This window comes from Oryzias latipes, chromosome 17 (assembly GCF_053564925.1).
Source record: "Oryzias latipes strain Hd-rR chromosome 17, Olatipes_Hd-rR_3.1".
Taxonomy (NCBI): Eukaryota; Metazoa; Chordata; class Actinopteri; order Beloniformes; family Adrianichthyidae; genus Oryzias; species Oryzias latipes.
In genome coordinates this window covers 21,852,339-21,875,150 of record NC_136253.1, presented here as the reverse complement: position 1 = coordinate 21,875,150, position 22,812 = coordinate 21,852,339, and the positions used below count along the sequence as shown (strand labels likewise).

At 43.1% G+C, this 22,812-nt stretch overlaps 1 protein-coding gene across 5 annotated transcripts; it reads left to right on the top strand.

Moving 5' to 3' along the window:
- Positions 1-565: 565 nt before the first annotated feature.
- Positions 566-22,537, top strand: chd8 (chromodomain helicase DNA binding protein 8). Of its 5 annotated transcripts, none has more exons than XM_078935498.1 (40): positions 566-701; positions 1,605-2,406; positions 2,491-2,691; positions 2,831-3,130; positions 8,097-8,210; positions 8,288-8,787; positions 8,911-9,022; positions 9,183-9,386; positions 9,515-9,583; positions 9,657-9,712; positions 9,799-9,916; positions 9,990-10,073; positions 10,180-10,317; positions 10,548-10,669; positions 10,919-11,162; positions 11,634-11,810; positions 11,910-12,053; positions 12,147-12,245; positions 12,470-12,629; positions 12,870-13,080; positions 13,615-13,810; positions 13,938-14,108; positions 14,219-14,512; positions 14,606-14,826; positions 14,920-15,122; positions 16,212-16,368; positions 16,453-16,542; positions 16,615-16,718; positions 16,837-16,960; positions 17,460-17,535; positions 17,690-17,961; positions 18,106-18,338; positions 18,481-19,125; positions 19,205-19,311; positions 19,390-19,611; positions 19,748-19,843; positions 20,750-20,863; positions 21,028-21,129; positions 21,205-21,309; positions 21,451-22,537. In XM_078935498.1, exons 2-40 carry the CDS (start codon positions 1,708-1,710, stop codon positions 21,820-21,822), a joined length of 7,656 nt encoding a protein of 2,551 aa, XP_078791624.1. In that variant the 5' UTR covers positions 566-701; positions 1,605-1,707; the 3' UTR covers positions 21,823-22,537. The 5 variants fall into 5 exon arrangements, with proteins under 5 accessions (XP_078791624.1, XP_011484859.1, XP_020566596.1 ...); XM_011486557.4 differs by having other exon boundaries at positions 9,180-9,386; XM_020710937.3 differs by having other exon boundaries at positions 2,488-2,691; positions 9,180-9,386.
- Positions 22,538-22,812: the final 275 nt, after the last annotated feature.

The following is a 22,812-nucleotide window of genomic DNA, read 5'->3' as shown; positions in this document are numbered from 1 at the left end:
AATGTAGCTGAAATAGCAAAATGTTGTGTTCGTTTTCAACCACTAGAGGACGCCAAATCACAGTCGCACGCACTCAAAATACACTAAAACACACAAAGAATTATATAGAGAAAAACAACCCATTTATTACTAAATGGAACGTTCCATTATTAACAATTTCAAATCTTATATTATCTACTTATAAAAAATGTATCCAGAAACAAATCAACAAGTTTCCATTAATTTAATTATGAAAGCTGATTATTTGATAGGGGCCAATGTGATAAAACGCTATTTAAACCGATGATGTCATTCACCAACAGCTACAAAGAAGGTGCAATCCTTTAAATAAGGTTGAAAAAAGGCACTAATATTTGCTTGGATTGCCTAAAAGTCCTATAAATTGAGGCAGGGGCATCCGCGGAGGTAATGTTGAAGATCACCGAGTCAAACGGTCCCAGCTAGGCCGCAATTATTGCTTTCTCAACCTAACTAGAATAGGAATCCCGCCCAGTGGTTGTGATAGGACTTGACAGATGGTCAGCTGAACCAATAGGAGCACTACTTGTTGCCGGCTCTGTGTGAAATCGACCAATGGCCGATCGAGAGGGTCCGCTTTCTACGCTCTCTCTGGCAAGAAGTTAGTTCCTGCTCTTCGCTGGCCGTTTCCTGTAATCGTACAGTGTTGTGAGACGGAGAAAGCCATGTGTGTCGATGCAAAGGTAAATTTAGCAGCCTGAAATTATTACTGCGAGAGTTGGGGCGTTAGTTACTAGGGTTATTTACAGGATTTTTTGTCGAAAATCAGACTCGGAGCATTCGAAACAGTATTGCGGCCTAACCTGTGTCTGAACGTTGACGGGCGATGGTTATTGTGGCACGTTGCTTTGGTTTGGTCCGGTTTGTTGATGAGATTGAAGGAGTCCGGTAGACTGAATGGATGGTTGTAAATGACAGAGGAAGAAACCAACGACCACAGATGCACCATAAGAGTCATTTCTTAGTGGATATAGCATCCCACCCTGTGCTTCTTAATACGCTTTTGTACAGAGCACTGTTTGGTCGTGGTAGAAGCTAATGCTAACCGACGGGTTTTGTAAAGAAAAGACCAGAGAGGAGAGCATCGTAGCTGTCCAGCATCAGTACCCCACCGTGTCTCACTTCACTCCAAACGGTTTTATTTTACCAAGTTCCCTCTGACGCTGTTTAATAGTTCATTCAGGGCTGCAGATTTTTATCCATACTTTTCAAAACCTGTAGTTTCACATTGTAATAATAGTAGCCAATATTTTTTTTTAAAATCGAGTTTCTAAACTATTTCTTTATAATCTAATGTGCTTTTTAAAAATACAAAAAAACTTTAATCCTAATCTCAGTTTATTGCAGCATTTATCCCACATGCATAATCACATATGAAATAGGATGGTTGTTGATGCAAGTACATGCAATTTTGAATAAAATAGTTTCACTTGTGCTATGATTCTGGCTTTAAGTTAAAAATAATCCATGATGACTTTTTTTGATCATCATGGGAATTTTTTTATTTGACGTTTTAACTTTTAAAGCTTCTTGCCACAATTTGAAAAATCCACTGATCTCCTTGTGCTTTTATTTCTCCCCCCCAGTTGCTCACCTAAAAGTTAAGAAGAATTGGAAACCAACCACAGAACTTCCATCGCTTGAGTTTTTTGTCACGCTTTGCCCATCTCCCTCTGTGGAGTGGGCAAAATGGCAGATCCCATTATGGACCTCTTGGAGGACACGCCCCTGTTCAACCTGGATGGCCTGCCAGATGACACTTTTTCCCAGGGTTCTTCGGACCCGGTGGAAGAAGCTTTAAAGCTGGCTTTGGGCCAGGTGGATCCACCGATGGATGCAGAGCCCACCCCTGACCTTGCGGTTACCTCCAGCCTTGGCGTTCCTGTAGCAGCTTCTGCCTTCCTTGACCCTGCCTCCGTGCAAGTTTCTGCACAACCAGTGCCGGTTGCTCAGACTGTTTCTGTCGCTGCAGTTCCCACCATGACTCCTGCCACCGTTGATGCTGTACCTCAGGTACAAGCCCAGGCCCCCATGCCTATTACCAGCAACAGCAGCAGACCCAGCAGTGGCACTGTCCTTCTGGGTTCACCTCTGACTGTTTCCAGCCCTTCGGCTACCTCTGCCACCACGCAGCAGCTCACACAGATAGCGCACCAGCTCACTCCCCAGCAGTTAGCGGCTATAACACAACAAGGTGCTGGGAAGATTGTCATCCTCAAAGGCCCTCAAGGTCAAGCCCAGGTGTTGCAAACTGTATCGGGAACCACAGCCCAGACCAGCGGAAAGGTCATACGTGTTTTGTCTGGCACTCCGCTAAAACCTGGGATGTCTATATTGCAGGGGGGCACAATCTTGAATCAGGCCAGTCCGGGACAAGCCCAAGTCAAGGTGAGTGCTGCAGGAGTGCAGAGGCTTCTGCAGTCTCCCAATGGGCCAGTGAAACAAGTGTTGCTCACATCCATGCCTCAGCAGGTACAGCAGACACAAGGCCAGCCTGTACAGGTGCAGATTGCTGCACAAGCACAGGTGGCTCAAGGTCAGACTACAGTTCAAGTGCAACCCCAGGTCCAGGCAGCTCAGATCCAAGTCCAACCCCAAAGTCAGGCTGCCCAGATCCAGGTCCAGGCACAGGGTCAGGTCCAGCTCCAGCAACCTTTACAGGCACAAACTCCGGTAAGCCCCCCCTCTACCTGTGAAGGTAAAAGACAAAGTTTATTGTAGTTCAGTATCATAATACATGATCTTTAGGCATTTTGTGTGGAAGGCAGCCTTGTCTTCTAAGTTATAAATTTCAATCTGGGTCCCATTGCAGGGTGGTGAAGCAAAGCGGATCACCTTGGTCCTCCAACAACCGTCCCAGACTATGTCCGCCACTCCTATGGGTCAGCAGCAAGTCACGCAGGTCCAGGCGACTGCAGCTGGCCAACAGCAGCAGCAAGCCCCCGCTCGACTTGTGCTGGGTCAGCTCCCCGGTGGAAAACTTGTGCTCCAAGGAAGCCAACTCGCAGCCCTGACCCAGGCTCGAGCTGCCGGCCAGGCAGGGGGACAGCCCAAAGTCCTCACGCTTCAACTGCAAGTACAGCAGCAGCCCAACCAACAGGGGGGAGTGAAGGTGAGAGATGGGCTCCAGAGAGTCTGATCTATTTGAATCTTTTATATCTTCCTTTTATATCTTCCTTCTACAAGTCTACTTTTCTAGAATTTCTTTAATGTCACCGGATTCCCCGAAGAAGGTCATGTACGGCGCGACTGAAAGTTTCTGTGTTTTAACAGCAGACGCGCATTAAACCCATTTTTGTGGGCTAAGCCAATCTGATAGTAAAAAGTGCGAACCCAAGTCTTATTGGCCGTACGTACAAGCTTTATTTGCAAACGGTGCATTTGGAGGGATTTGAGTTGCTAGCTGCGTCCGGGAAACGGTGGATGTAGCCTCAGAAAGTGAATTAGTGTTAAGAATTTTCAGGTTCAGTCCATATGAAAACTACAAATACTGGTACTCAGACCCTCTCAACACAATTATACTCTAGTTCTGTGATGGCGTGGACTCATAGCCGTGGCGATTTGATAAACAATCATTCTAATCAGACAGATCAGGTCCATGAAAGCTGCACAGCTCAGTCCAGAAGCAGCTATTTTTTTTTTCCAACTTGCTAATTGTTGTGAAACACTTTGTCCTGCAGAATTAGTGGCTATTGCAAGATCCTAAACGTAGGTGGAACAGCACAGAACACCGATCCCACACGTCGCCGCCGGTGGTTCCACACACGCACACACGCACACACGCACACACGCACACACACACACACCCACACACACACACACACACACACACACACACACACACACAAGTCGCTTCGCGAGCAGGAGACGGCTGTTTGCTTCATTTGATGAGAGGACAAAATTACCCTTTTGTCATGCAAACGTGATTGTTTCATTTATGCATTAAAATATTATCAGAACCAAACCAATTTTTTTCCCCTGAACTGGATATTCTTTAGCTTTTTGCAGGTGAGAGAGATAAGAAGCTTTTAATAATAGAAGAACCAGTGCATTATGCAGTAACATTACATTTGGTGACATTTGTGTTTTTCACAGCACAAAAAGAGAGAAAAGAATGAAGCTGCTGAGAATGCAGTTTGAGGGTCTGGATAATGTAGTTTTAAAATATAAGGATGTATTTGCTTCATTTTACTTCCATTAAAAATAATTAACAACTGTTTTAATGCAAATTGCAATGCAGGAAGGGGGGACAGATTCAGACTTCAAAGAAGAAGAAAAAAACTCATTTTGAGGCTGATAATGAAACCAAAATCTAACTTTCTCCTGAAATTATAGCAAACCCTATACAGCCATAGAGGTTTTGAGGATGTAAATCCAAAATTCTCCTCTGTGTTTACATGTCCAGCAAAATGGCTAGACCAATTTTCCTGCTTAGAAACAGGAAATAATGCACTGCATTTATCATAAACACTGTGGGAAGACGGATCCTGACAACAGTGTATTTGCCACTGTGTTTCATGCATTTGGTGTTGAAACACTAAAAGACTATATATTTATTAAAAAAGAAAAATCATCATGATGCAATTAATGCTCAGCCAGAGATCAGCAGGTGGCAGCAAAGTTAAGTAGCCAAGGGTCAAAATGTGAGCCTTTAAAGCTGCTGCAAATGTGTGTAAAACAATTAAAAAATTTAGCACAACCCAAGTTTTGTGTTGCTGCGTCAAAGAAATTAAAGTGAGGCACACCGGAGCAGCTAGTGCAAACAGTGAGTCTAAAGCCCTGACATTATTTCACGTGTTTTCGGTTTTATTTTATGTTCATTATTTTAATACCCATCTTAGATTAAAAAAAACAAAGCAGTTCCTTTAACCTAGTGGTCTCCAACCCCCAGGCCATAGACCAGTACCAGTCCATGGGACAGTTGGTACTGGGCTGCAGTCAAAAAAAAAAAACCCACGCATCACCTACCGGTATATTTTTTCCGTTTCGTTTACAATCTGAAGTTTTATTTTGGAAATCTCCTGGATTCTCCCGACCACATCCGACTCAGTCACGTGTTGAAAATACATCCGCTACTTTCCATAAGAGGCTGCGCCGACCGCTTAAATGAAACGTCCACGAAACAGAAGACGAGCCTTTAACTTCAAACAAGATTAATGTTACAAGGATGCTGCAAATAAATAATAAATGTATTATTATCTTAAGAAAATACCAGTTTTATTTACCTTTTTTTTTTGCATTATACCACCGCAAAGTCTGTGAAGATGGTGTCTATTTTTTTTTTAATCCACTTTGACCACTATCGGTTAAGAGAATATCTATACGACATTTTAATAGTTCCTGCACAAAAATCTAGTTTAAAAATAAAGTTTAAACCAGCTCCAGGTATTTTACAGAGGATGAAGATGAATATTAAAAGTTAAAGGAACCTGGAAGCTAAAAAATAATCGGGCACCCACTTCAGCCTGGTATAGGCTGGTCCATGAACATATTGTCTGACATAAACAGGGTTCAATTAGCCCAAAAAAAGAAAATAGAGAATTTGCGCATTTTAATGTAAAACGATCTGGGAAGATTTTTGTAATTTGCATTTGTTTGCATAAAACCAAATGAAAACATTGAGGGTTTTTGAAGGGTTGTCCCAATCCAGATCTTTAACAGCACAAATGGATACACATAATGCAGAAGAGGTTGAAACTGAGTCCCTGTTTCTATTCAGACTGATCTGTTAGATCTTTTTGTTGATTTTCGTCAGACTACAGTGTTTGTCTGAGACGTGCAAAGTGAGTTCTGTATAAGCTCTTAGAGCCCATTTTCATGTGCCTGAGATATTTCAGCCTCAATAATGAAGATTCCCTTGATGGTTCTGCAAGATTCTCTTCTAATTGGCTCAAGGGCAGTCAGTGTTGCAAAACTCTATGTGAAGGTCGGATTCTCCAAAGCTGGGATTGCAAACTGAAGTCCTGGAGCGCTTTTCCCCTCCCAGAATCCTTGCCTTACTTTTTGCCACTCACCTGGATCAGGTGTGTTCTGCCGGTAAGAAGCAGGAAAAGCAGGAATAGTTAGAAGAGAGGTGGAACATGACGCTTTCAGAACTGCAGGTTCGACAGCCCTGTTCTGGAGTGATTGGCAAGCTCATCTTACGACAAAGATCAAAGAAGTACAGAGCTGAAAAGATCCTTTTGGTAGTCCTGCACATCACATTTGAAGGACGGCTTTTTAATTTGGGTTGCGGAATAGATGACATTTTAGAGATCGGTGTTTGGCTCATGTCTGTCTGATATTTAAAACTGGTCACGTCTGCAGACTTTTAACTTCTTCAGCACAAACTTTTCCTCTAAAGGCTGATAAGGCAGGATGTGAGTCACTGACAGACTGTCATGTTTATCACAACATTGGAGAAAATAAGACGCTTAAAGAAAAGTGCTTTATTGTAATAATATGCTTGAACTTTTTAGCGGGAAATCATGCAACTGTTTTCTAACGCATACTTACTAAATCTCATCTTAAGTTCCATAGCAGATTTCTCATCAAATAAGGGGATAAATACTTGATTTACTCATAACAAATGTGCTTGGTAATTTTAGTGCAAATACATGACAATAAACACAATTTGTCTATAAGTTTGTTTTGGAAAACCCTTGCTTTGTTGTTGAATCATCTATGAAGTCAACTCTACAACTTTTTTTTTTTTTTGCATTTGTTGTTGCAGTTGTTTCAGTTTTCTTATTTATTGCATTGGTTCTTTATGCATGTTTTTTTTTGTCCACATAAAGCTCCACTGAGGGGTCCGGTCCGGTCCGGTGCTGTATTTTGAGGGTTTTCATTATAAAATGGTTCAATTAAACCGGACCGAACCGGACTATTTTTAGGCCTCCGTTGGATGTAGGTCTATAGAAAAATAGAACGGTTTGATTTAATCATGCTACTGTTGAAACCTGTTGATTGGCTGAAGGTCATTACGAACAAAGTGGGCGGCCGTGGTGCAGCGGTAGGGCGGTCGATCCATGATCGTAAGATTGCAGGTTCGATTCCCGCCTTGCACGCCCATGTGTCGAAGTGACCTTGGGTAAGACACTGAACCCCCACCTTGCCTCTGGTGGGAGGTTGGCGCCAGTGTTCGGCAGCAGAGCCGCCATCAGTGTGTGAATGTCTGTGTGAATGTGTGTGTGCATGGGTGAATGGGACTGTGACTGTAAACGCGTTGGGCCTTCGTAAGAAGGTAGAAAGCGCTATATATATAAGTATACGCTAGGGCTGCACGATATGCGATATTAGTAATTAATATTGCGATTACGATATAATTTGCGGTATATAAACTATTAGCAAAACAACCAAAAATATTATTCCCATTCCATTACAACAGCTTAAAAATTATACTAGAAATGACCCTTGTTGACATAGGAGGCGAACATACAACATAATAGGGCGCCATCCGATTAGTTAACAGCGTGAAGGGGTCCATCTGATTGGTCAAATGCAGAAAGGGATTCTTTCAATCCATTAAACACTTCAAGCTGCCATAAGATTGTTTGGCCACATCTAAGGTAACCATTTATTGCAAATTTGCTGTCTTTTGCGATATGCATATTGCACAGCTTGAAATTGCGATAACGATAAATTTGCGGTATATTGTGCAGGCCTAGTATACGCCAAATACAGCGCCAAGTAATCGTTTGTATTCCTCTTTGCTGCCCGTAATCTTCTCTAAAACAACATTAAGTGCTCTATACACACAAAGTACCAAAAGCCAAACCAAAAAAAAAAAAAAAACTGCTGGATGACCTTCGTTGTTGTTGTTGTTAGCTTCACCCCCCCATGCGCCGTGACAGTCCAAGTTTGACGGTAAATGCTCACCTGAATTGCCTGACCATTCTAACCGGACTAGACTGGACCGTACCACTCAGTGGAAACGAGTTTTTAGATTCAAGATGTTTCCTCTGTGCTTTAAGACGAGTTCGAACATGCGCCCTAAAGATACATCTGAATTCCTGTATATGTCAAATACCGTTCACACAATTTAGCTTTTTCCTTTTAAATTGCACGGTTTCTTCATCCTTATGTCTTTATACCAACAGTATCAACTAGTGTCAGGAGCTGGAAATGCGGGCGGTCCTCAGGTTTTGCAGATATCCCAGGGTCAAGGAGGTCAAAGAGTTGCAGTGCCGCTCAAGATGCTTCTACAGCCACAGGTGAGCCTCCAGATTTGTTCAACAAAACTGAATGTTTAAAAGACAGGAAAATCTAAAACAGAGGTGTTTTGATGTAGACAAGCTCAGCCTCGTCTGCTGGTGGCACTGTCTCTGTGGTGAAGGTCATCAATGCTTCGTCAACCGCCACCTCAAGCACAACCAGCACTCCATCCCAGGCCATCCGGATCTCCAAGGCCCCAGGGGAGCCCGCGTCCGTGCGACGCGTGGAGATTCTCTGCAAACAGGAGAAAGCGAACCGCATCGTGGCCGAAGCAATCGCCCGGGCCAAAGCACGGGGCGAGAAGAACCTCCCCCGCGTCTTAAACCAAGACGAGCTTCCAAACACGCAGTCCTCCCCGGAAATCGGAGGTACTATCACTGTGGTGTCCACGAAAAAGAAAAGCAGTGGTGGAGGAAGCAAGAAGAAAAGCCCACTGTCTGGTGGACCGGGATTCAAAACTCCAGCCGGGGGTGACAAAAAGGGGAAAGTGAAGATGGTAGGAGGAACAATTTCTATAGCTGGAGGCGCAGTTCTGCCAGGAGTTGGAAACAAGAGTAAAAGCAAAGCTAAAACAAAGTAAGTTTCTCTTTTATAATAGGATAGATTAAAGAGCTTTTAAGTTTTTAGAAGTTTTGCATAACATTTATACTTTTTGTCCTGGTTTCTTCTTCTGTCTGACCTTCCTCTCCATCTTTGCAGCACTATTACTCTTGTGGGAGCAAAGAAAAGGAAGAGAAATGCTTCATCTGACCATTCTGATGGGGAGTTGAGCCCTCCATCGCCTGTCGCCCTGGACGACGACATGATCATGGTATGAGCACCCCAGCAGTGAGCCCCTCAGTGGACGAGCTTCTCATGTGTTTCTTTAACTCAAATCAAAAGCTGATATAGTCGGTCAAATAAGTCTAAATGTTATTTGAATATTAAAATAACCAGACCTTTGATCTGCACTCCTCTTGTCTGACCAGAAGAGGCGTTCCAATCGCGTGGTGAAAAGGAAAAAGTACACAGAGGACCTGGACATCAAAATAACAGATGATGAAGATGAACAAGAAGATGTGGACGTGATAACGACGGCAGCGGCTGTGGCGTCCATCAGTGGAGGGACGGTGGCGCAGCTGAAACCAGAAGTAGAGCTTGATGTTGACGGACAGCCGAGCATGCAGTTCTTTGTGGTGAGTGTCAGACTGGTAGGTTTTGCCTTGAGAAGAAACAGTCAGGCTGATGGTTTGTATCATTTAAAGCTGAACTTCTTTTACGGTTGTGTCGAAGCTGCTTTTTGAAATTGTTGTTGTGCTTTTAGGAAAATCCTAGTGAGGAAGATGCTGCCATTGTAGACAAAGTTCTATCTATGAGGATAACCAAAAAAGAGGTGCCTATTTTTTTTTTCTTCTTTGTTACCTTTAAAGTTCATGAATCATGAGTTATATCTTCCTGTCTTTAAGGTGGTTCCAGGCCAGTATACTAATGCTGAGGAGTTCTTTGTAAAATACAAGAATTAGTAAGTTTTTAGTATTTTTTTTTTTACTTAAACATCTTATAACTTGATGAGAAAAAATGGACGCACCTGTGTTATTTTGTCTTTAGCTCGTACTTGCACTGTGAATGGGCCACTTTGGAGCAACTGGAGAAAGACAAGAGGATCCATCAAAAGATCAAGAGATTCAAGGCCAAACATGCACAGATGAGGCACTTCTTCCAGGAGGTAGATTCAGAATTCTCTCTTTTTGTTTGGATGATTGTTTTTTTTTGGTTGAACTCTAGCACTTTCACTTTAGGATGAGGAGCCTTTCAATCCCGACTATGTGGAGGTGGATAGGATCTTAGACGTTTCTCACAGCGTGGATAAAGACAACGGCGAGGTCAGAAATGTTTGTTTTATTTTTTTGTTGTTTTTGTTTTGAAGTGTCTTTGGCTGAATGTTAAGAATGACTTTTTTTTTATACCACCTCTTCTGATATCTTATAGCCTGTCATCTACTACTTGGTCAAGTGGTGCTCTCTGCCATATGAAGATGCTACCTGGGAGCTCAAAGAGGATGTCGATGAAGGAAAAGTTAAAGAATTCAGCAGAATCCATAACAGACAACCTTGTCTGAAAAGAACTGTAAGCTTTTTATTTCATCTTTTCATTAATTATCATGTTTTTTTTAGCGTCTGCATCTACTTTTACTCTTTGTTTATTTTCTAGTAAAAATTTTAGTAAAATGTCTTTTTCTAAATTTAATTATTATTTTGCACAATCTACAGTAGTAGTTCTTGATCAATCGTTTCTCATATTTTTATTAAAAAATGTCTTGATCTTCCATTGATTTATTTTTCCCTGTTTCCTCTCAGCCTCGGCCGCCTGCTAGTTCATGGAAAAAGCTGGAAGAAACACGGGAATACAAGAACGGCAACATACTGAGAGAGTATCAGCTGGAAGGAGTCAACTGGCTTCTTTTCAACTGGTACAACAGGTATGAATTTGGGATTTACTATTAGCATTTGTGAATAGTAATTTCTTTTTTTTTTTTACTATCAAAACAAACTGAAAAATTCAAAGAACTTTTTTTTTTTTAATTAAAAGTCAGCAACTTGTTTTTTTATGTAATTTCTTGGCACTTGAAGTTTAATAATTCATTTTCAGAACTGTAACTGATGAATATTGGGAAACACCATAAACCCCTCAGGATTCAGGATTCTTTCTTTCTTTCTTGTGTTTTTAGACAAAACTGTATCCTGGCCGATGAGATGGGTTTAGGAAAGACGATACAGTCCATTGCTCTGCTGTCTGAGGTCTACACTGCGGGGATTCAGGGCCCCTTCCTGGTCATCGCTCCTCTCTCCACAATCACTAACTGGGAGAGGGAGTTTTGCACATGGACCCAAATGAACGCCATCGTCTACCACGGCAGCCTGGCCAGCAGGCAGATGATCCAGCAGTACGAGATGTACTGTAAAGACGATAAGGTGCAGCTCTTGGTTGCAACTGCTTTTACTTCACTAGCCGCGGTTACATGGACAAAATATCTTGATCGGATCAATGGTCGGATTAAAATTCAACCGTGCACATGGGATCAGAAAAACTTTTTCCGATTAGAACGAACGTTCACATGGGTCCTGTTTGAGCTCCAAAGCTTTCTCTGGAGCAAAACATCATCTATGCATGACGTTAAACCAGAGCAGTAGTGACACACGATCGGAATGAACCGTTTACATGCACAACAATCGGATCAACAATCGGCATAGCCCACCTATCTCAATCGGAAAGAAATTTTGATCCGAACGAGTCTGATCTGGGCAGACTATTCCGAACGGCGTGTTTACATGACGCATTTTTCTTCCGATCAGGCATTCTTTCCGATTACTTTTGTCCATGTAAACGCAGCTACTGTCTCTATATAGTATGTGTCTAGCTAAGTGGGATGGTTCTGTGTGCAGGGACACTTGATTCCAGGGGCGTACAAGTTTGACGCCCTCATCACAACGTTTGAGATGGTGCTGTCTGACTGCCCAGAACTGAGGGAGATCTCATGGCGTTGCGTGATCATCGACGAGGCTCACCGCCTTAAAAATCGCAACTGCAAGCTGTTGGACAGTTTGAAAATGCTGGACCTGGTGAGCAGATTGTAACAGAGAGTCTTTCCCTCTGCTTCATTGGATTAAAAGGAAAGTTGCGGTATGAATATTCACCCATGTCCTTGGTTTTTCTGTCAGGAACACAAAGTGCTGTTGACAGGCACTCCTCTCCAGAACACAGTGGAGGAACTCTTCAGTCTGCTCCATTTCTTGGAGCCTGCTCAGTTCCCATCTGAAATTGAATTTCTGAGAGACTTTGGAGACCTCAAAACAGAAGAGCAGGTGGGGAATTCCTCAGAGTCAGGACCCAAACACTTATGGTTGTGGTTTTGTCACTGCAAATTTGAAAGGAAACACTTTGGTTTGGTCCTCTAGGTTCAGAAACTGCAGGCGATCTTAAAACCAATGATGCTGCGAAGACTTAAGGAGGATGTTGAGAAGAACTTGGCCCCCAAACAGGAAACCATCATAGAGGTTATTCCTCAAACCTTTATTTCAGTTCATCAGATGGAAGTTTTCAACCTTGAAAATATAGTTGGTTTATAAATAGTATAAACGAATGACAAAGGGTGTGAATGACACTTTTCTCTGTTTTACAAACCCCAAAATAGCCTTTTAATCTCAGCAGTTTCACAAATCTGTTTGAAAGAAAAGTGAATCTTTGAGGTTTTTACTGCAATGAAAACATTTCCAAACAGGTTGAGTTGACTGATGTCCAGAAGAAGTATTATCGTGCCATTCTGGAGAGGAACTTCAGTTTTCTCAGCCTCGGGGCGAACAGCAACAGCAACGTCCCCAACCTGCTCAACACCATGATGGAGCTCCGCAAGTGCTGCAACCACCCCTACCTCATAAATGGTACCATTCTGCATTCTACCCTTTATCCACCTCTTCTGTCATTTCTCTTTGCTTTGATATGAATCTCACATTTTCAGGATTAGGTCTCCATTTATTTTAAGCATGCTCTGTTCCACTTTACTGCATTGTCCATTTAGTTTTTACCCACATATCTAGGTGATGATACCTTCTTTTATTTGGCTACAAAAAAAGCCTTAATCTTTAATTTTCTTTTGTGCTAATGCTGTTTAACTGTTTCAGGTGCAGAAGAGAAGATTGTTGCAGAGCTGAGGGAGGTGTATGACCCGCTGGCCCCCGACTTTCACTTGCAGGCGTTGATTCGGTCAGCAGGAAAGCTGGTGTTACTGGACAAGCTGCTGCCTCGGCTCAAGGCTGGAGGCCACAAAGTGCTCATCTTTTCTCAGATGGTGCGCTGCTTAGACATTCTGGAGGACTACCTCATCAACAAGAGGTAAGATAGTTTTCTAGAGGCGAAACCCCAAAGAGGGGGAAATGTTTTAGTGGTGGAACACTGTTTTTCTTAGGATTTGTTGTTGGTTTTTTTATTAGCTGCTGGTTAAAAAAATGATCAGAATGTATACAAAATATATTTTTTCTTCTTCCTCTATGGGTTTAGTTGACGAACTACGTCTTTAAGGCTTGTGTGCTATTTAAAGTCATTTGTTGAATAAATTGGCACAAAATTATCTATCAACTACTCTAAAATATGTATTTTTTAAAATAATGCCTTTGAGTTGACTTTTCTTGGCTGTGAATTGTGTTGAGCAACACTGACAGCTGTTCTATATTCACCAAGTTTCTTTGGGAGGAGACAAACATGGTCGACCTGTTTTTAATAACAGTTTGGGGATTGAGGGCCCCCACAAATGTTTTGCTTCATGCAAGTTAACCTCCAGCATAAATTGTCCTGCATATTCACAAAAGTTAAATATTTCTCTGTTTCAACTTGAAATATGTTTTTTGTGTTTTTTTTTTTTGTTAAAAGATACCTTTATGAGCGGATTGATGGCAGAGTGCGTGGGAACCTGCGACAGGCTGCCATTGATCGTTTCAGTAAGCCTGACTCGGACCGCTTCGTTTTCCTGCTGTGTACCCGGGCTGGCGGGCTCGGCATCAACCTGACTGCTGCTGACACCTGTGTCATATTTGATTCTGACTGGAACCCTCAAAATGACCTCCAGGTATATTAGAATTGTCTTTTCAGCTGACGAAGAATGAAACAAACAAAGCCCTGTTTTATTTTATCCCATCTCGGTGTGAACTGGTAAACTCTTGCGTAAACTGAGCTTTCTTCAATTTTTTTTGCAGGCTCAAGCACGATGTCATCGTATCGGTCAGTCAAAAGCGGTGAAGGTCTACCGTCTAATCACCAGGAATTCTTATGAGAGGGAAATGCTGGATAAAGCCAGTCTGAAACTTGGATTGGACCGAGCTGTCCTGCAAAGCATGAGTGGCAACAAAGAAAGTAACAACAATGGGGTAACTGAAACCAATTTTTAAAAACTCTTTATTAACTTTAACTTGCACAAAGCTTCTTTCTCCAATTTGGCTTGAATTACTTATAGAAAGAACTTTGATTTTGTCTTTAGCAAATCCAGCAGTTTTCCAAAAAGGAGATTGAAGATTTGTTGAGGAAGGGAGCTTATGCAGCCATCATGGATGAGAACGATGAGGGCAGCCGGTTTTGTGAAGAGGACATTGACCAGATACTTCAGCGAAGAGCCACCACCATCACCATTGAGAGTGAGGGCAAGGGCTCCACCTTCTCAAAGGCCAGCTTTGTGGCCTCTGAGAACCGCAATGACATCGCCCTGGATGACCCCGAATTCTGGCAGAAGTGGGCCAAGAGAGCTGATATAGACATGGATTCTATCAATCAGAAGGTACATTTTCTGCTGTATTTCAGCCCTTGTGTGTTCTACATTAGATTTGTAGTAAACGGCTGGATTTTAAGGTGTTCCTCTTCTCTCCCCCAGAACACTCTTGTAATCGACACCCCCAGGATTCGAAAGCAGACTCGTCAGTACTCCAGTCTACGCGGAGAAGGTGGAGACCTGTCTGATCTGGACAGTGATGAGGAGTATCCACCTGCTAATTCCAGGCATTCCCGTTCCTCTCGCCGCGCTGACCGTCACAGCGGAGGGGGTTACGGCCGAACCGACTGCTTCAGGGTGGAGAAACACCTTCTTGTTTACGGGTATGTAGATGGGTCTCCTCTGTGTACTTTTCCTTTTTGAATCCAATCTTTTGTTTGTTCACCCACTTTATTTTCCTCTCTTATCATCTTTAGGTGGGGTCGTTGGAGAGATATCTTATTGCACGCCAGATGTAAAAGGCGCCTAAGTGAACGTGACGTGGAGACCATCTGTCGTGTCATCCTCGTCTTTTGTCTCATCCATTACCGGGGCGATGAGAACATAAAGAGTTTTATCTGGGAGCTCATCACTCCACCAGAGAACGGCCGGGAACCTCAAACACTACTTAATCATTCTGGTATGTAGTAACCACGTCTTTCTCTTACCAGGATACAACTTGGTAAGAGGTCTACCAAGTACCAAATAATTACAGTTTTTACGCACTGCAAGTGGCGCCAGAGAATAAGTTGCAGCAGCCAAAAAAGTTTAGTTTTGGGAGAAATTTATTCAACAAAATTCTGGAACAAGTATGGAGGAATCTAGAATATTGGCGCAACAAATGAACCACTATTCAGATAACCATAGCATAAAGAACATGCTAACAAGTCATCTAAACTCTTTATATCACTTTAAATAACTAAATCCACTGAATTCTTCATTCATACTCTGTGTTGCTTTGAAACAATTCCACCAAGCCTGGCAACACAAACCTGGCATGTAATGTGTGTTCAAGTATGCGCTAATGTGCATTTAGCCTATGTTGTTTTCACAAGACGAGTAGTTTTTTTTCTTTTTCTACTGTTTACTAGCGCATGTCCGCCACCTACAGTTGAAAAAGGCTTGCTGCAAAATGTCAGAGTGGTGCAAATCTTTTGAGTCTTGCTCCAGGCTTTTTCTTTTACAGCTCTGTTCCGATAAATAAAAGACTTGGTGCCTTAGAATTCCGGCCGGACACAAACTGCAATTATGAAATTAACCTCCATGATCAATTTTCAAACGGTTGGCACTTCTGCTACTTAAAAGAGAACGCCATCCATAATTCACTACCAAATCCGAGTCCCCGATTGGTCAGAGTTCGACCTGGTTTACCTTGCAAAGCACGTTCAACAGCCATGCCTTTTGTGCAGACAGACTGAAAACTGCTGCAAAAACTTGCGTAACTATTTGTGAACACTAAAGTTTCAAACATGAAAGCCCAAAACGCGCTTTTATGTGCGTTCACAAAGACTTTTCATTGGAAGTGGCCGCTTAAACGTACAATGCTGAGAGCGGTGTGACCGTAGCTTGATGCTAAGCGATGCTTCTTCTGCTTTGCTGTCAGTAGCAAATGCTGATGCACTGATACACATTTAAATGACATGCAAGTCACACCCACGGCCAAACGGTGAAAAAAATGTGACTTGCGTTGCAAAAAATACTTTTTATTTTATTTTATTTTTGCTTGTAGGGCTTTCTATCCCCGTCCCAAGGGGCCGGAAAGGTAAACGGGTAAAGGCCCAGAGTACATTTGACATCCAGAAAGTGGAATGGATCCGCAAGTACAACCCCGACACTCTTCTGCTTGATGACAGCTATCGCAAGCACCTCAAGCACCAATGCAACAAGTCAGTGAAACTCAGTCAAATGTTTTTTCTAGCTTCAGATGCTATTTGAGTTGTGGTTGAAAATGAAAACATGTTCTCTCTCAGGGTGTTGCTGAGGGTGCGCATGCTGTACTACCTGAAACAGGAGGTGATCGGCGAGCATGCAGAGGCCGTTCTAAAAGGAGCCGACATCAGGTATCGGGAATTCCTAATTCTGTGGAGCGTCTTGTGGTTGTGGGTCTCTGCAGCTGACTGTTTTGTTCTCAGGGATGTTGACATCTGGATGCCAGAGATGGAGCAGCAGGAGGTTCCTGCTGCATGGTGGGACTCTGATGCTGACCGCTCACTGCTTGCTGGTGTTTTCAAACACGGTAGGTTTGATTTTTATGTATTATAGCATAACATAACAAGATTTCTGTTGGGAATATTTCAGTTGTACAACTTCCAGCAGACAGTTAGCTTCTGTTTGACATGAGATTTTTTTGGCAGGGTATGAGATGTACACCACCATGCGGGCAGACCCTCAGCTCTGCTTCGTGGAGAGAGTTGGTCGACCTGATGACAAGGCCATTGATGCTGAGCAGCACACAGGAGACACGGAGATGGGAGACGAGTAAGATACATAGGCTAAAAGCGTTAATTTTTCTTTTTTGTAGACGGTTAAACACTTTTACAGAAAGGTCTTTCATACAGATTCTGGTGAGCTACTATGTCAAATGTAACATTCATATTTCAGAAGTCCTTTTTTTCTGCATTAGTCAAAATTCCAGGCCTTAATTTTTTTAAATATAATATTATTCGACAAAACTACCATACAGGTCGTATACTCAATGAATTTTTTACTGTTGGTTTTGTTTGCTCAGTTGTTTTTAGTGTAATAAAATTCTCATTTTAAGAGAGGTAATTTTCTAAAAATGCTACATTTGTAAGTTGAAGGAAATAGGGTCTTCATGTAACTGCTTTGCATTAAACATAAATGTTGAAAAAAATACATTTGACATTTTACTAGTATAAATAAAGTAATTTATTTTGTAAGTTGTGTAAAAAATGAACAAAACTTCATGTATTGAGAAAAGGAACCAGGCTGACGGTGTGTGTTTTGTTTTTTGCAGAGCCGACTTTGACAAATACTCAGAGGATCCAGAGTTCAAGCCCGCATCAAGACACACCAAAGAACTTTTTGAGGAGGTGAGTTTGGGCGGATATGTACTTCTTGAGGCTCAATGGAATCACTTTTGATTTATTTTTAACATATAAAAGCCTGAAACAAGATGTTGGATTGCTTTGCAAATATCCGACCAGTATTTCACAGATCACATGTCTTCTTCACATTTTCCTGCAGGCGGATTCTATGAACGTGGAAGATGAGATTTCTGTGGAGGACAAAATCGGACCTCCAGTCATAGAAAGCGCACCCAGCCAGAGCGGCGCTTGCGACTGGCCCTCCAGTTCGTCACTGACGGCACGGTTAAGGCGGCTGATCACGGCTTACCAACGCAGCTACAGACAGGAGCAGCTGAAGATGGAGGCAGAGGCTAAAGGTGACCGCAGACGCCGGCGCTGTGAGCAGGCCAGCAAACTGAAAGAAATTGCGAGACAAGAAAGACAGCAAAGGTATATTTTCCTTTTGAGGATCTGGCTTTAAGGGGCATAATTGAAGTCACTTTCTTTCTTTTTTTTTAAACTCAAACTTATTATTGCTTCCCTGTAAAGTTACTGAACTTTCCTCACCTCTGACTTTGCCTGTTGTACGTTCAGGTGGACGCGCAGAGAGGAGTGCGATTTCTACCGCGTGGTTTCAACTTTTGGAGTGGAGAAGATCAAAAAGGAGCCAGGTCTTCCAGAGAGCAGTGACGCCGAGTTTGACTGGACCCGTTTCCGCACATTTGCACGTCTGGACAAAAAGACTGATGAGAGCCTCAGTCGATACTTCCGTTCTTTTGTTGCCATGTGCAGAAGGGTGTGTCACCTCCGCCCAGCTCACGGTGAAGGTAGCTATAAAATGCATCATCGTGTGTTGCTTTTGACTTCTTTTCTGGCAGTTTTTGTGGATGTTTTTTGTCGTCTATGTTATAAATCACGTTTCTTCGACATCTGATACTGACTTTTTATGACTGTTCTCATCTTCCTCAGATCAGTCACAGCCCCCGCAGACGGTGGCTCCCATCACCGAGGAGCGCGCCTCGCGTACTCTCTACCGCATCAGCCTGCTTCGCCGCCTTCGAGAGCGAGTTCTTCCACACCCCTGCTTGGAGGAGCGCCTGCGTCTGGCACGACCCAGCTCTGAGCTCCCGGCGTGGTGGAAAATACCGGAACACGATCACCAGCTGATGTTTGCGGCTTCGGTGCATGGCGTCAGCCGCACAGAGCTGTCCATTTTCCCAGACCCACAGTTCACTTTTAGTTCTGCCCGCGAAGAATTTATTCAGAGCCAGCAGGCTACGCCTCCTCCTCCACCTCCCCCACCACCTATCATGACTCTCATTCAACCCAGAGCTGAGGTGGACTTGTCTGGACTGAAGGAGGAGGGCTCTGATCACAGCGCTCATTTGCTTGGGGGTGAAGCCTGCGCCGAGTTGCAGACTACACCTTTGAGCCACCACAGCGGCAAAGTACAAGGTCAGAGCTGGGGCTTCAAAAGGAGCAGAGAAAGAGGAGAAAGGCGGAAGGGTGAGGGGGGGTCTGATTCTGATTCTGATTCGGACTCGGGCTCGTCATCCTCGGACCGATCGGGCAGCAGTGATGACAGTGCAGAGAGTGAAGAGGAGGTGGAAGGAGGTTAGTTCTTGGACAGAGTGGCCATGTTTAACATGAAGCATCATTAAACAGGACTCATTTATTTCCCTTTTTGTCTCAGGAGCCATGAAGGTGAGAGACATGGATGAAGAGAACAGTCTGCTCTCAATGACTCCATCTCAGGATGGCCTTCCTCCACCAGATCCCATCAGAGTTGACTGGCCCAAGGTAACAGAGGACGACCATGTCTGGAACCATCTTCATGTTGCTGTCAGCCGTTCGCTCACGGGTTTTTCTTTTACTCAGGATCGAGTGTTGATCAACCGCCTGGACAATTTATGCAATCTTGTCCTGAGTGGTCAGTGGCCCTCAGGTCGGCGATACCTGCCTGAAGCTCAGCTCAACCTGAGCTCTGAAGTCACGGGAGAAGAACTGGCCTTCTCGAGGATGATCCGTAAACCCCCCTGCACACCCAGTGTCCTCGGACCAGATGGAGAAGATGGCGAGTTCACAGTAAAACTCCTAAAGGTCAGACTATGACAAAGGAAAACAAAAATAACAAAAATTCTGAGCTATTTCTGTTTTACTTTGAATAAAGAAGAGAAACATTTCCTCAGCTGTGGTTTATGGTTTAACCTAAGGCCTCCGTTTTCTTTCCTGCCAGGAGGAGGGCCTGAAGTTGACCTTCTCCAAACAGGCCCTGATGCCCAACGGATCAGGAGGAGAGAGCAGCAGCCGCAAGAAACGCAAAGACCAAGAAGTACGTCACAGCTGGACTGTCTCAATTGTTCTAATCTGAGCCCGCTACAAAGCACCGCAAGCCACGTTTTTATATGATACTGGAGGCAACGTGGCACCCAGTTTTGGTTCGGTACCAATCACTAGTAAAAACTAAAGCCGAATCCCTCTACAGCTTATCCCTACCCCTACGTTTATCCTCGAATAATAGTCTGTCTTCGAATTTGGTTCTTACTCCCACTTGATGACGTCATCAATAGTTGCGGGTCAGCTGCGACTGAACATTTAACACAAGGGGTTATGCTGCTATGCAGTGGGCAGCTAAGAGGTTCAGTGTGCGGGGCTGCCAACTAGTGGTGGGAGGTTTAAGTGGAAAACAAGAATCAGACACTCATAAATAATTAAATATCGTCTTTACAGCATTTTATATCAATAGAAGTATCACCAATGGAAATATTGCGATATATCACTGAATTGATCCCCCCCCCCCCCCCCAAACCCCTAGTTTTTACCCCAAATCAAAAAACCTGTGTCGTTTTCTCTGTTTCTGCAGTGCGGCAGTAGTTAATCAGAAATTTGCCCCTGAGTTGTAGGCGGGACGATTAACACAAAGCAACCCCCCCCTTCTTCCCTTCCTCTTTCCGGAGTGGAGCAGGGAGCTTGTGGCCCGCCCAACTTATTTTTTTCTACGTCACAAATAGGCTTTTTCACAAACTACATTTTACCGTCTGCTCCTGATTCACAACAATTTAAACTCTGAAATACTATTTAATGCTTAATTTTCTTAATATATGTTCTCCATCATCAAAAAAATGTCACAAGAACATGTTAAAACCCCAAAAACACAATTTTCATCACAGTGGGTGTTTAAGAGGCAGAGATGGCAGATTCTAGGCCTCCTAATTTCACATCTTCCTTCCTCTTTCAGTTGTCAGACATGGATGGTCTCCACAATTCCCTGGAACGCGCTCCTCGACGAAGGGACCCTCCGACATGGTTGAAAGAAAACCCAGAATATGAGGTGGAAGGGGACATGCTGGAGGTAAACTGACCTGAACACTAGCTCTGGGTTTATTTAAAGCATTTATCACTTAGAAAGGTTCCAAGTTTTCTGCTGAAACGTTTTTGCAAGTATTAAAATGTGGTTGCATATAAATGGCTGCTCTCTGGGAGGTCTTCATTTGGTTTCTTTCTGTTTCTTATCAGCTTCTTGTGAACAAGAGCAAGAGGAAGAGGAGGCGGCGAGCGGACAAAGCCCTTACAGGCACAGAGAAAATCAAAATCATTAACATGATGACCGGAAAGAAGGTTGGTTATAGTTGCGTACAGCTGTCTGTTGTTGGTGATGTTGTCCATCACTAATGGTAACACATTACTGTTCAGGTGGGGGCGGCTTTCTGTCCGATGCTACAAGAGCTGAGAGTGTATTTGGAGGAGAATCCTGACGCTGCTGTTTCACCAGAGTGGTCTGAGACAGTTAGAAAATCTGTACGGAAGCTTTTTTAGTCCATTTTTCATTTGCTTTTTTTTTTTTTTAATTTACCTTTTGATTTTCCTTATTTGGTAAAAACTACAAAAGAAATACAAAGACATGGTTTATATATATATATATATTCTTTTTTTGTTCAGGGTTATCTGCCAGAGTCCTTCTTCCACCGTCTGCTGGCCGAACATTCGGAGATCCCGAAGAAAAGCCGGCGTCATCACCATCACCACCACCACCATCATCATCATTACCACACTCCAGAGCCCGTCTCCGAAGACCCCAACCTGGATGGCGTGGAAGAGGAAACCTTGGTGTCAGACGGCGCTTACATGATGGACGAGGAGGACTTGGAGACATCCCACAATTTCCTCAGCGGCCCGGACTTTGACGTTAAAATGGAGGGCGGTGACAGCCTTTCTCAAGGAGACTATGATAGCTCAGATCAAGAAGCGCTACTGGAGGACGTCATCATAGCACAGAAGGACTCCGACTCGTCCTCGAGCTCAGAGGACTGACTGAATCCCACTTCCCAAAGACGTCTGTGTCCCCTTCAGGAAAAGAATCACGATATTCCGTTGTTTATTTCTACCATCCTGTAACAAATCATGAATGTGTTTCAGGTTGTTTTTTTTTTTTTACTTTTATGTGTTTGTTTTTATTTAGAATTTTCTTTTTTTGTCATTCAAGGAGCAAAAGTTGCACCGACGGGTTTTGTTTCTGTTTTTCGTCCCAATCAAGTTTCACCCTCTTCTCCTTGATCTTCCCCTCAAACCTGACAAAGTGGCAAATGCTGAGCGTTTTCTTACACATCGTTTTCCTCTTCCATCCAAAGCCATGACTTTCCATTCACATTCCTAAATGTGACCAAAAGGGGACCCTTGCTGTAAAAAAATAAATAAACTTTTCATAAAACCTCAAAGCTGGTCATCTGGCGCTGCGTGAAACTGGACAGGCATACTCGGCAGAGCTGGACCCCACCCGATATCGTCCAATTGGTGTACTGAAGGGTGTGCGACGTACTGTTTCTGTTTTCACACTGTGGGAGGGGTGGGGATTCAGAGGGGAGAGTGGGGCCATTAGTTACTGAATCAGTGCTAGAATGATAAGTTTATTGTAAAATGTAGAGATCGTCAGTTGTGTATGATGGTGCAAAGATGACGGCAGTGAGTTATTCTTGTTTTATGATCTGACTGTATCTGTGACATGAATAACAGCAATCTTCAGTGAAAAGAGGCTTGTGCTGTCTTTTTCTTCTATCGAGATAAACCGTTTTAGTGCCGTGTAATCCAGAAAAATCAGGTGCAGTAATGAATTATTATTGACAGGAACTGAGCATAAGAATCAAGAGAATTTATTGAAAATGTTGTGATTACATTTTAGTTGCAGAGCTAACAGGAGTCTGTTATCCAGATATTGGTTGATATTAGCCTTGAATGTGAATGTATTTCCTTATGTGAAAAAAAAATATTTTTTAATGTTTCCTGGTATGAAAAGAAAAATCACTT

Excerpts from the sequence above, each read along its gene's own strand:
- chd8 (XM_011486553.4), top strand. The coding sequence starts at position 1,708 with ATGGCAGATCCCATTATGGACCTCTTGGAGGACACGCCCCTGTTCAAC. Across the intron at positions 8,211-8,287 it reads AGATGCTTCTACAGCCACAG|ACAAGCTCAGCCTCGTCTGC; the intron begins GTGAGCCTCCAG and ends GTTTTGATGTAG. Across the intron at positions 11,811-11,909 it reads GTTTGAAAATGCTGGACCTG|GAACACAAAGTGCTGTTGAC; the intron begins GTGAGCAGATTG and ends TTTTTCTGTCAG.